General features: G+C 30.9%; 1 protein-coding gene across 1 annotated transcript in view; it reads left to right on the forward strand.

The window, feature by feature from the left end:
* The first annotated feature begins 3,198 nt into the window (after nucleotides 1-3,198).
* Nucleotides 3,199-14,436, forward strand: part of CngB (Cyclic nucleotide-gated ion channel subunit B) — a 109,152-nt gene continuing 97,914 nt past the window's right edge. The window contains exon 1 of the mRNA XM_035351321.2: nucleotides 3,199-3,310. Within this exon, the coding sequence (XP_035207212.1) occupies nucleotides 3,269-3,310 (42 nt within the window). The 5' untranslated portion in view covers nucleotides 3,199-3,268. The remainder of the gene's footprint in view (nucleotides 3,311-14,436) is intronic.

Below are 14,436 nucleotides of genomic sequence, written 5' to 3' on the forward strand. Positions count from 1 at the left end.
CCTGGTCATAATCCGCTGTTAATCTCCTGGAAAAAATGGAACAAGAAACGTGTATCAAGGGTTATAACCTTTCACTCATATTCCTTCTAAATCCTCTGATCATCATTCTTTTTTTGAAAATGCAAATTATCGTCTGTTATTTGACAATTTTGTTTTCATGCAAAATGGCGCTTTTAAAGAAGAGAAGTAGACGAAAGACTATGTTTGTGCTTTTTGCGAAGAAAATTATTCGTATTTAGTTATAAAAAATTCCTCTAAAAGCCATTATTTTTCGATATCTAAAGCAACGATAGACAATATTGTTAATAAGAAAGGGAAAAAATCAAATATTGGCGTTAAACAGAAAAATTGTTCAAAATACATATCCAAGGAATAAATGGGATGTTTCGAAACTTTAATGTTAAAAGAAATTCTTCGAATTCAAAAAGGTAGAAATATTTTGAAGTCACATAATCTTTAAAATGCTCTGTGTCAACTGTAAGCAAGGTTGTTAATGCTAATTTGAATCTTAAAGAGGTGGGAAAACGTAATGTGCATCGTCTTTTTCCAAGACACACATCGCCGAAAGCAGAACACGCTGCATTATTCCCTATCAGAAACAATTATTTGAACAAAAATGGAAAAATGTTGTCACAATAGACGAATCTTGGGTATATTTTAATAATCGCAATAGAAAGAGATCCATTTATTATCACCAAAGAGAAGGTTGTTTCAAAGAATCTAAAGAAAGTTTCTCAAATATATTAATGATTGTTGTTTGTTTTTGATATAACGGCAAATAAAAATTAAACAGAGTTCAGATACCTGTTAAAGTCAACTCCATATATTATCAGGAACATATTTTATATCCAATTTTCATTTATGAAATACCTTGTAGGGGTTATTTTAATTTCCTAATAATTATTTTTATTTTTGAGCAAAGGTGTTATTTTAATTTTTGAGCAATCTCAAAATACTCGTTTGTTTAACACCTACGATTCGCTATACCAGCATGAATTTTCAGGATCGCGTTTTATGTAAATGAGGTAGAAATCATTAAGTTGAAGTCTCGATCACTTCACTAGAAGAATTTAGAAGTTCCTGGTACAGCGTGTTTCTGCCTTTTGACCATGTCGTTGTTTTAAGCCTAATCTTACGACTTTTCGGCCGTATTCTTACGTACCTGCCAGTATTCGCCGGTGATCTTTAATAAACGCCAACTCGGTTAGTTATTTCTGTGCAGCTTTGTCTAGTTTTAGTTTAGTTATCAACAGATTAGTTTCATAAGTCCAAGTGGAGGCTACCTGTGAATCATCTTGTGTTGGAATAAGGGTAATTTAACTCTTCTTTGGGCTAATCATTTACTACCAGAACTTAGCGATTATTCGCTACACAGTTCTTAAATATTCTAGCTTTCTAGAACTACTAAATTAGCTAGAATATTACAACCTACTCTTTACCCACAGTGCCATCAATCGGGAAACTGCATCAAAGCAAAAGCAGCCGCAGGTCATAATCCGCTGTTAATTTCCTGGAAACAAATGGAACAAGAAACATGTATCATTCACCCTACTAAATCTCCTGATGTACCATCTACTGGTTTTTATGCTTTTGGACTTTTAAAAAGCGGATTGTCCAGACGTCAACTTACAACCCTCCTTGGACTTGGAAAGCTGTCCAAGAGGTGGGATAAAATACCTTTTCCACTACTAAAAAAAGCTTTATTGTCTTGGAAATTACGATGTAGAAAAATAGTGAAGAATAAGAGTTATCAAATGGAACATTTAAAACACAGACATTTAAGGTAAACTATTTCTGTAAATATAATGAAAATCGTCTGAAAAATGTGCGAACAGTCTCTGTACACATATACAAATTTTGTAACAATATGGAGATTCTTGTATTAATAAATTGAAATATATAAAGAATAGTTTCTTTAAAAATGTATGGAAAACATATTTACAACTAGGTTAAAAAAAGAGTTTGCGTGTTCAATAAGAAAGGTGATGATTAATTAATTAAAGGAAGCTTAACTTTTAGTTTTTCTCATTTTTTGATCTTTTTAAATGTTTAAATATTTTGGTCTTTCAGTTTTTATGACCTTTATCCTTCCTGAAAGACTTGTTTTTTTTCTTTATATATAGACAGAGAGATAGATAAATATTTCTAATTTTTATGTTAAGGTTCATTTTGTCTTGTTTATTTTTAAATGAGTGAAAACACAATTTTGAAAATGCTGAAATGGTACATACAAATGGTAAACTAGCTAGAGAGATTTTATCTTAAGCTTAAACCATAATTACAAGCAATGAAAACTATCAAAACCTCATTAACCACCGCTACTTTCCTCTAATTTAATTTTATACTTGAAAAATCTGAACTAATTAATGTATATATTTAACAATTTTACCATTTTTAGTGTTACAGTAAGCACAATTTTTTTTTTTTTTTTTTTTTTCGATGGCAGATTGTGAACAGTTACAGCGTAACACAGTCCATGAATCTATACAAGGCCAGAGGTGGTCTCTTTATTATGGAGGCAGTCAATAGGTGGGACACCATCGCTTCCTATGAAGGGACGAACAGTTACAACCATTATATTAATTAAACTACCTGAATTAAACTAATTAAGCTTGAATTAAACTGCTTAAGCACAAATTGCTTAAGTTTAATTCAAGCTTTTGAAATATGTCATTACTTAAAAAGGAAAATAAATGAGGAAGTTATTTTCAAAGTAAATTATATCATTAAAAAGGAGAATTTTTTCTCTTGAAAATCCTCTACATGCACAACAGGATTTAGAAAAATAAATAAGTTATAATAATGGAAGTTAAAATATTTATTTAGCCGGTTAACATAAAATGTGAAATGCAAATTTAGTGCTGAAAGCCTAAAAATATTCTAGATCAAACAAAATATTAAAATAATGAGTAAAATATATATATATATATATATCTTTCCCCATTTTCTTTCGTAATACAAAAATGAATTATTTTATAAGAATTATTCATTTAAAACTTACGAATAGTTAAAAAACAAATTTTAAATAAATTCAATTTATTACTCATAAATAACTTTCTCAAAATTTAAGTAATTTTTCAAAAATATAAGAATAACAGAAAGAGTCCCTTGCGATAATTTGAATTTTATCTTCACCAGATGGCAGCACTTACCGTATCAGACTTTTCATTTCAGCTGCATCTAAAATAAGAACATTCCAATGATTGAATTCGCAAGATTTAACGCGTTTTTAAATCAATGTGCCAATAGTTCTTGAACTGGAACAACTATGTTTCTCGTCTGTTCGCAACTATTGATTTTTAACAAAAAGGTAAGGTTATGATGCTTTCAAAAAGCTTATTTTAATCCATTTAAGACCAAAAATATCCTATTTACATAGATGCGGGTTATAAGGAAAAATAATGTCGTCTCGACAGGTATGATGGAAAATGCGTGGCCATCTGCTTGCATGAATATTATTATTACGAACACCTGCTGGTGACTTCTATCCATTTTAAGGGAAAAGATCAGAATTATAATGTATACCACTACTATTTCTTATTCATATATTTACCCAAAATAACACAACTCAGTATGATTTTGTAATTTCTAAATAATAAATTTCTTTATTTATGAATTTAAATAAACTATCATTTTATGTCTTAAGTTCGTATATTCAGTTCTGAATAAATAAGGGAGAAAATAATTAATTATTTTCACATATAAATAAAGAAAAATTTAAATGATAGTTCAATTCCTATTTGCTTTCCTGAAAAGCATAGAGTTTCTTTTTTACTGTAATTAAACTGATTAATCTTTTTTTAACTTAGCTTTACATAATTAAATATAGAGTAATGTGAATAACTGTGATAGAAATAATAAAATTATTTGTATTTTTGTAGTGTTTATAATTTTGTGAAATTTGACAGGTTTCCAGTGTTAATATTCCTACTTTTCGAAAGTAAAGATACTTGTGATATGAGTTTTACATCATCGTCAAGCTACAGAAATTAAATAACGAACGAAAAATACTGCTCTTAAAAAATTGTTAATTTAATTAATGGAACAAAATTCAGTTTTAAAAAACGAAGTTTATTTCATTTCCAAATTTTTTGCCTTCCTAAAAATTAATTACTTCAGGAAATGATTGAGGAGCTTCTTTCTGTTTTATTAAAATAAAATGCAATGATTTTTACATGATGTAAAATATTCTATTCAGTTTCCTTAATGCATTTTGTTTCTGTATTGTACGACTGTGTGCTTTTAATTGTACGATTGTAAATAACTTTGTAAAAAATTTCTGATCACGTTCGTTTATATTAAATGTATGGATGTACTGCCATGTATTTAAATATGCTTGTTGAAAGGAAGGAAGACTCCATTTTTTTTCTTTTTTGTCAGTATTTGCTATTTTAATATAATTAGTTGCTTTTAATCAGTTTAAATAATTCATTTTATCTCTTTTTATTTTTCATTAAGGAATCATTATTTCAATTAGACTTTCATTTTATCTACCATATATTGTTTCAATTTTTTTTTTTTTTTTTTTTTGAAAAATTCTCACTCCAAAACATTTTATAACTGTCTTCCGTTTTCTTAAATTTAAATCAAACTCTAAAATTTCAACTTCCATCACCTTACTTACATGCATTATAAATTCCGCACTGCTTTTGACTGTGTAAGTTTAGAAATGAATTAAATAATATATTATATTAAAGTTGCAATAATTTAACAGTCAGTATATAAAGAAGTATTAAGTAGAAACAAATCAGAAAAAAACACTTGAATGTGCATATATAAATTAAATCACTCAGATATTTTACCAAAATTAAGATGAAACATATCTTGAGAAAAAACACTTCTTCATTGCATAAATAACATATTCATTCCTTAAATGTGAAGCACTACAAATATATCACCAGCAAGCAAGATTTTCAGATCATCAACTTTCAAAGCTTCAAGATTATCACATATGTTTTTTATGGTCTTGAACCTAAAGTCATTTACAATCGTAATGGTTTTGAAAGTCTTATGGACAAAAGTTTTCAGATCATTCAGTAAGAAAATGTGTGAAACTTTAACGTATTATAAAATAAATAAACAAAATAATAAATGTAATAATGTAATAGCTACTATTAGAGTATTAAATAATACTGGCGTATTTTTGACATTGTAGGAAGAATTAAGGGAATATCATTCATCAACTGAAGTGTTTGAAATAATTTTTAAAGGGAAACAACTCAGTTTATGCTCAGTAGGCTAATAGACAACGGCAATAAAAAATTTAATTTCGTTTTTCTTGCTCAAGTTTCATATCCTTTAGAAATAAATTAAGAATATTACCTCTAAAGGATTTTAGAGGATTTTTTTATCTATTTTTGTTATATTATTATTTAATAAACATAAGTTACATTTTGTAATTTATGTTTATTATTAATGGATTATCATATATTCAAGGAAAAGTATTTGTAATCAAAGATTTAGTAAGGTTGCAAAAGTTGCTTCTCAGCAATGAAATATAATCCTTTTATAAACTGCAGGTAAAGGAGATTCTTTATAAAACATGTAATTTTGTGAGAGGTATTTAAATACACTTTCTGATAATTAGTTTCTTTTAACTAAATACAAAGCAAAGATTATTGAAAGAAAAGATGCCAAAACTAGCATTTTAAACATAACTCAAACATGCTAAGTTATATAAACTTACACTTCATTTAATATCTACTGAGCAAGAAACAAAAGTATATTTCACAAGGAATTGTTCATTAGTGGATTCTTAAGAGAGCAAAAGACCTGAAACATGATCAGTTTTAAGATTCAACAGTTCTAAATTTTGTTCTAACCATGTCTAATACTTGACAATATTAGAAATGTTTAAGTCTAAGTTATGTCTATGTAATATTAATATCTATGTAATATGTAATATTAGACATATTTAAGTCCATGCTTTAAATTTGGCACTGATGTTTAATTGTATAAAATGCCCAAATCTCGAATAACATAAGTGAACTTTGTATTCTAAATACTGAATATCGTAAACAATAAAACAATAAATTTTGTTTATATAGAATTATGAGTTGAGTTTACGTGTAAATTTTCTTAACATTTCTTCGATATCTGCTTTCACTGGGTTCACATTTCATTATGGAGCTGTATTTTTTATTAGCTGCAATAGAATTACAAATATCTGGGCAAAGAAGAAGAATTCCTTGTAAAATATGCTGATGCTGTTTGTGTGAAATAGGCAAAAGCACTTACTCACTTGCTCAAATCCATGTATTTTTATGTGAATGTATTGTTACTTTTTATATATTTATATTACATTCTTATGAAAATCATCTGACACATTCAATTGAGCTATTCATTAAGTAGGGTAAGATTAGTTACTTGTTAATATGCCTGAGAAACTTTACAATAAACCAAAATTTCATTAAAATATCCTCTTTTTGAATGAGGTCGCGTCCCATGTTAAGTAATTGTTTATATCGCCTCGGTTGCAGAATTTGAGGCTGTCAAATTTTCCATGTAACGCAGAATCACATTAAGAATTCTCTGAGATTAATGTCTAGCCCCACCTAATGATTTTTTATAACTAATATCAATTTAATTGTGTGCTTGAACATGCTACGGTCTTTTTTTTTCCTTTCAAGTTGAGCAAATGAAAATGGAACACAGTCCGTTTTAAGAATCGTGTACAAGTTGAATAGATTTCAAGGATGGTGGTTGGTCAGAAATTACTCTATTCCGTGGCTCCCAAAAATTCCCGTTCTTTCTTACTACGAGTTTTCTTATGAGGCTTTGTCAAAAATGAGGTTTACTGTGAAAAAACTAGTAATCTTACGCACCTGTAGAAGACAACGACAAAAAGCAACTGCAAACGTTGTACCAGACATTCTTGCCAGAGTATGGAAACTGAAGACCTTTCTGATGTTTAGCCTTTTGTTAATAGTACACATATTGAAACTTGTTGATTTTAATCGCGTTCTTTCTGAATGACTAAATTGAATAAAAGTGCTTTTAATCTATTTTACATAATACGGACTTCAGGTAATCTCAGCGTTCATTTTAAGACTTCCTTTATTTGATTTCAACAAAGCTTATAGAGTTAAAAAGATAGCTTTTTTATTTCCATAAAGGGAGGAAAGCACTTATTTTTGTAAAATTAATTAGTGGAACTATATTTTATTTGACTAAAATCAGAATTCAACCAAATAGAAAACTAAAAATGCTTAAATAAATTAACCATTTTAGTTATATTCGGCCTATAAACTAGAATAAGCGATCCAGACAAATATAATTTCGCATATCTATATAATCGGAAAAATTATAATTCTGTGACATCTATATCTAACCTTACAGAATCCGTTTGACAATATTTACTCGGATTTTTATTTTCTTAGGAGCTGCTTTCTCTGCACTTATAATATATCAGCAGTAAAACTTAATTTAAAGGCTAATATAAAATCTGATAGAACTCTCACAAATGAAGAGAATGCACTTAACAAATTGAGTGCTTTATTTATGAATAAAAAATTAGAAATCATCGGAAAAATAAACTCATTTGCATTGAAAATAAAAATTTTTAAAAATGGAAATAGCTTGTGAGCTGGCAACCAAATCTGAATGCATATCATAAAAATTCTTTAAAAACGTATTCATTCAGACATGAAGCAATAACTATTTCTTAAAATAACTTTCATACTTTTCCATAGTGTTGTTTGTAGAATTTATCTGTTACGTCAAAAAATAAACTTAAAACTCAAAAGTTTCTTTTCTGCATTTGATGTAAGTTTTCATAAACTTGCGTGTTAATGCCATTTGCATTTCCTGCAATCCTAGTTCAAAGTAAGTCACAATTCTGGCAATAATCTGAAAAATAATATAAGAACCGCTATATAAATTTCAGTTACTAATATAGCTCATATATATAAAATTTAAATGGTATATAGAAACTTTAAAAAATTATATAAATATTAAATCCTAACAAAATCCAAATTTTAAATATATTTCAAAAGTAAGTTTACATCATTAAGTTTCAATTTTATATGATACTTGTAAGAAATATAATTTTTTTCTTCCAGTGCTGCCATTTTTTTAAGCTAAAAACTTTCGAAATTAAATTTAACGCTGATGTTTCGACAAAATTTGATTTCGAAGGTGACTTTGGCCACAGGTTGGCGAGTTTGTCGACTCGAAATTACGTCAACAGTTATTCTTTTATCACACACGTTCTATATGAATTTTTTCAGGTTTCTAAGAGAATAAAATCAAACTCATTTATTATGAGCGGTTAGTTTATAAATGAACTTGTTCATGAAGGATATCATGCACAGTTCAAAAACATACTTTTGAAATTTCCTAATTAAAGTTCTGTGAAAGTACTTAATTGCACTTTTCTAGTTATATTTATGCTAAATTAGTTCTAATTCTATTGCTATTTCGAAGGTTATTTTTTTTCATAGTTAAGTGTTAGCATTCGTTTGATGCTATCAGGATAGTCGTGGTAAACGTGATCACATTAAGCAGCGCCTAATCTAGTTTATCAAAATTTAAAATACCACTCATATTTCTATTTATTAAAAGAATACTTAGAAAATTTAAATTTTCGTATTGCTCTATCAATTAGCTATGTACATGTATCAATATGTAATATTTATGTACGTGATTGTAATCAATATGTAACCAAATATCTATGCCATGTAAATATTATATAACATTTCGCAGTGGCCACTGCGGTTTATCAGGCGACAGTGGCCATGCATTAGGCTCTGAGTGTCGGCGGTCAGGGCGAGGCAGCTGTGTGACTCTTTCCGATTTTACAAGGCGGTATCTCTAGAGAATGGTGGCTAAACCGGTTAGCCATAATGGTAGAAGAATGGTGTTCACGACCCTTGTCACTCACTCACTCTATCAATATAAATTCTCGTTTGCTCATTTTAAGCAAATTTCAAGCACTTGCATAAGTCAGTTCATTTATGTAATCTTTATAAAATAATTAATTACGTCTTTAGCTATATAATCTAAATGTTATCTATATGTAGATAGTGGCATTATTATTACATTGTATAATGGCTTTAAAACTGTATATATAAGTATACGTATTCGTCATTCTCAGTTAATTCTTTGATTTCTCCTTCTTCCATACCTGAAAATCCTTCCCTGCCTGTTGCTTTGCAATTAGTGCCATTTCTTTAGTTTTATTTTTAATCAATGGAAAGCTTTTAAAATTGTTCCGGTGTTTTGCTGATGCCAGCAAGCATTCATTCTTGATTCACTTGTTCCCATAGGAGTTTGATCATATTTCTGCAGTTTCATGTGTTGAATGCATCCGAAATGCCATTACTGTATCATTTTTTTTTTTTCATTTAGTGGTTTATTTGCAGAGATGTGCACATTATGGACTTTAAAAGTTTTTCTGATGCTTTGATCCTTTGGCTGGATTACGTAAGTGGTGTTCGATGGAAGGAATAAAACCTTTACATTTGGATGCAATATTATGAGAACTTCAACACGTGTTCTGAAGCATTATAGAAAGTTAGAAAGTTTCCTATTCACAGTACTACTTGACCTCATTAATGAATGAACTTCCAAACCAGTCATTGAAGAGAACTACTGCAACGCGGTCGACGCTCTGCATTGGAAATAATTAGGATAAAGCGTATACACAAGGGTATAAAGGCCTTCCGCAAGTCCGCGTTCGGCAAGGGTTTACTCATTGCTAACATGTTACGTATTCTAGCTACAGAACTTTTATAAGAATTAATATTATTGTTGTTGTTATTTCGTATGACCGAACGTTTTCAACTGAATACATTTGTCAGGAATAACCAAAACCCATCATTTAGATGTCTTGTCGCCGAGAACATTGCCCACAGGGAAGATCAAATTACACCAACAAGAAATGGGAAACTTCGTCCTAATTTTGACGTAGAACAATTCGGAAGACGGACCCGAAGGCCTCTACAGTCTCTTTCTCTACCATCAACCATTCGAGAGCGTTTTGGCTCATGTACCATGCCGCAATGGCAGTATTTACTTACAGACATCCATACCATCTCTGAGATTTAGACTGGCATCATCATTTCAGTATTAATGATTTCTTTCATACGGAAGTTAAATAGATATGAAGAGTAACAGCCGCAACTAATTTTGTGTATTACAGCAAATTTTCTTAGGCAAGTTTATGAGCAGAAACAATCTTTAGTTCTTTTACGATTACACTACAGCAAATGGGACAGATTTTATTCTAAACCAATGAGCTATCGTCGAGCATTTATCTCAATTTTTCAGATTATTTTATTTATTAATAAGATAATTTTAAAACTATATAAACAGCTTCCATTGATGAATACTTGCTTCAGTTTAAACAATATGCTTCTGTTGTTCATTGAGGAAAGTCTTAAGCACAACTAAAAATATTCTGTGAGTAGAATTTCTTTTTGCATGCTTTATTCAGATGCTTAAAAGTACTGTAATGCAATAAAAAAATATGCATTTGAAAAAGTCAAAAATATTTCATATTGCAGCTTGATCATTGATATTTATATAAAGGCAATTAGCAATATAATTTATGAAGTGAAAATTTAAAGTAATATTTCATGTGCTATTTAAATAAATTTTAGACTGGAGAAAGTTTGAACTATTTTAAATGTTTCGATCTGCATGAATATACGTATCTGCAAGATTATTCTGTCTTTGTAATTCTGGAATCACTGGACAATTAATGAAAGTAGTGGTGAATAATAGATATCTTCGGTATGAATGGTAGATATGAAAGCCCAAGAGGAACGTCTTCACTGGACACTGGTTATACGAGGACCACTCTGAAATATTTGAGATACAGCTAAATGAAACACGTCAAATTTTCCAAATTAAAAAATGGTTCAAAGTAGTCCCTTCCAACATAAGTGCACGTTTTAGGCGAATTTTGGGAAGATTAAGTACTTAATACTATCCGGTCCTTGAAATCGATAAAAAAAATGCCTTCATCGTTGGAATGAAAACGACATCTGCTCAAATTTTTATGGATTCTAAAATAGACAAACGTCACATTTAGTAAAATCGGAGAGTTAGGATGGGTGTTCTATCAATTTAATGTGTTTTTATTGAAGAAATTGCACTGTCAATTGTTAAATATTAAGTTACTTAAGAAATTTATTGGCATCATCGATAAATGTAAAAACTACTCATTTAACGTCAGTAGAGTTTATGACTAATGTTAATCAGGTCAAATGAAATAGATACTGAACAAATGGTATAAAGTGTAGACACAGATTTCATTTCAAATATAGAAATAACATAAATTAACCATAACTAAAATATCATTTTTATAATTTTGCATTGTGAATCTACGAGCAACATAACCCCAATTGTGTTAATGTAAATCTCAAACATTTATTGTGAGTAAAACATTAGTGTGGTTACAAAGGTTACATTGTAATTTACAACATATGGTGGCTTGACTAAGTTTTATAACTTAGGAAACAAAAAAACATACTTGACTAAATTATTTATAATTCATCAAAACTGCTGTGGGCCCACCAAATTAATAATTTTGAGGTCTTAAACTATTTTGTCGCATGTTTCAAGATGCACGGAGAGACATTACTTCGCGAAGAACAAAACATGTCATCCCACCTGCCCTTGGTGTATCTGTAAGAGTAAAAGAAACGTGTAAGCAATTATATTAGACTTAAAAGTATCAGTGTCCGGGGTAAAGCTCTCCACTCAATTTTCCGCCCGGTATAGTCCTCTTGCTTCGCTCGGGAGGGTACCAAGCTTCCATGATTCCGCTGACCATTCTCTTCAGTTCGAATATCGGTTACATGTTTTTCTCGATGTATGTTGCCGCAGTCAATGGAAGTAAGTGTCCAGCTTCCCGTTACAGCTGCTCTCCGTCTGCCAAAAAACTTGCGCAGTCGCTTTTTCTTCAGTTGGCGGGAATCTTGAACTTCGCGATGAGTGAGGAAGAAAAGGTCGCCGAAATCCAGCAACCCATCGGGTGTGAACCTGAGACTCTCTAGGGAGGAGTATCAACCGGGTTCCAGAAATTGGCTTTTCTCTCCTAAATTCGAATGAAATACTTCAAGGCTATTCTGAGAGGTCAAACAGCCCTCCGCCGAAACAAGAGCTAGCCTCGCCTGAAAACCATCAAACTTCAATTTAAACAGAAGGATATGACTAAGACACAATAACACGCCGAATAAATACTGATTCAGAAGTCAAACAACAAAAATCAGCGTTAATTCAAAAAATTTTCACAGGACTAGTTTCGATGGTTTTACCGAACCATCATCTTCAGCTGCAAAACCGCAAATGAACAAGATAGGAAATAATGTTTAGATAAGATAAGAAAGCCTGGACAAGAATAAGCAAGTGGCGCCATCTGTTGGCGAAACCAGAACTAAAACATAATTTCTCTAAAAGCCGAAGGCAAATTTGGATTGGAATTAGGATCGTTAACTAGAACAGAAAGATTTTTATGAATGTGAAATGCCTCTAGAAAATCCAGTTCTCCAATGGAAGATGTTTTTTGAATAATTTTGGCAGCAGAAAAATTGAAAGTGTGATTTTCGGACCAACAATGTTGAGCAACAGAAGACTTTTGTGTTTCCTTTTCTCTAACATATGCCTCATGTTCTTTGACGCGAAATTTTAAGGCTCTCTTAGTTTGGCCAATGTAAATTAAACCGCACTGGCAAGGAATCCTATAAATACCCCAGGAATTCATATCCGGAATGGGGTCCTTGAGTATAGAAGTTGGAATTTTATTGATGGGAGAGTAAACAACCCGAAAGTTAAATTTCTGCAAAATATGTGCAACTTTATAGCTAATTGATGGAAAGAAGGGAATGACAACAGAATTTTTATAATCTCCTAAAATAAGAGTGTGGCTTTTAGTGTGTTGAGATGAGAATTTTTTAACTGCTTGATTAATAATGTTGGGTGAAAAGCCCCTGTCAATAGCTATTGCTTTTAAATAATTTAGTTCTTCATCAAGGGCTAGTTTGGAGGAGCAAACTTGAAGAGCACGGAAAACATAAGAATAAAATGAAGCTAACTTTTGTTTAGTCGGATGACATGATTTAAAGTGTGGTGGAAGGCAAACCGATGAAGGTTTACGGTAAACTGTAGTACTGAAGTTGGATGTGTTACGTGTGACAAGAATGTCAAGAAACGGAAGAGAATTGCAAGTCTCAAGTTCAAAAGTGAACTGAATAGCAGGATCAATAGAATTCATTGTTGAAAGAACTCTATTTAAATCATCTTTATTACCTTCAAACAGGGTAAAAGTATCGTCTACGTAGCGGAACCATGCCGGGAAGTTTAAACTTTCAAACAATTTTGATTCATAATAATGCATGTAGATATCAGCCAGGATAGGACTGAGGGGGCTTCCCATGGCTAATCCCTCAGTTTGCTTGTAATATTTATTTTGGAAAACAAAATGTGTTTGTTTCAAACAGAGTTGAGTGAGAGAAATTAGCTCATCAATTTCGATGCAAGAGAAATGAAATTCGCGAAGTCTGGTTTCTAGACATCTTAATGCACCCTCCACTGGGACATTGGTGAATAATGATTTTACATCAAAAGAAACCATGAGTAAATTACGAGGAGAAATGTTTTTAACCTTTTTTACAAACTCTATTGAATTTTTTATGGTGTAAATGTTATTGTCTAATAGAGTGGGAAATCTAGAAACTAAATATTTAGCTAATGGATACGAGGCAGTACCTAAATTTGATACAATAGGGCGGAAAGGAATACCACTTTTATGAATTTTGGGAAGAGCATATAATCTGGCACAATTCGCAACAGATGGGATAAGCGAATGTTTTAAGTTGCTTGAAATGATTTGCGAAGATTTGATCGCAGTTTTTATTTTGGATAAGTCCGAAGGTGAAGGATCTTTAGGGATCGGATTATATGGTCCTTCGTTTAAGAGTTTAGTGACACCATCGATGTAAGTGTTCTTATCCATGACGACTATCTGGCCACCTTTGTCGGCCTTTGAAATGACAATATCCGGGTTAGAATGAATCTCGCGCATTGTAGCTCTTTCTCTCGCAGTTAGATTTGGTTTCAAAGGTTTATTATTGAATTTCACATTATGAGCGATAAGATGCCTAATCATTTCTTTCTGTGAATCTGAAACTTTACTGAACTTGAAAGCTTTTTCGATAGGAGCCAAAATCTTTGGAATCGAGGGTTTACAGGTTTGTGAGAAGTTAAAATTATATTTTAGAATTCTCTCTTGTTCTTCTGAAAGACTAACATTAGAAATATTAACTATTGGCTTGATGTTTACAATGGGAAGATTTTTTGAACTACTTGAACTGGAAGACTGTAAAAGAAGTTTTTCGAATTTAACTGCAAGGGTGTTTTTATGACGGTTAACTGCATTCTCCGTTCTAGACCAAGACTTTTGTTCAAGGGCAGTGAATTTTGGATATGTTT

The sequence above is a fragment of the Stegodyphus dumicola genome, chromosome 8 (genome assembly GCF_044657685.1).
Source record: "Stegodyphus dumicola isolate Sdum_Otavi_A_Nest chromosome 8, ASM4465768v1".
NCBI lineage: Eukaryota > Metazoa > Arthropoda > Arachnida > Araneae > Eresidae > Stegodyphus > Stegodyphus dumicola.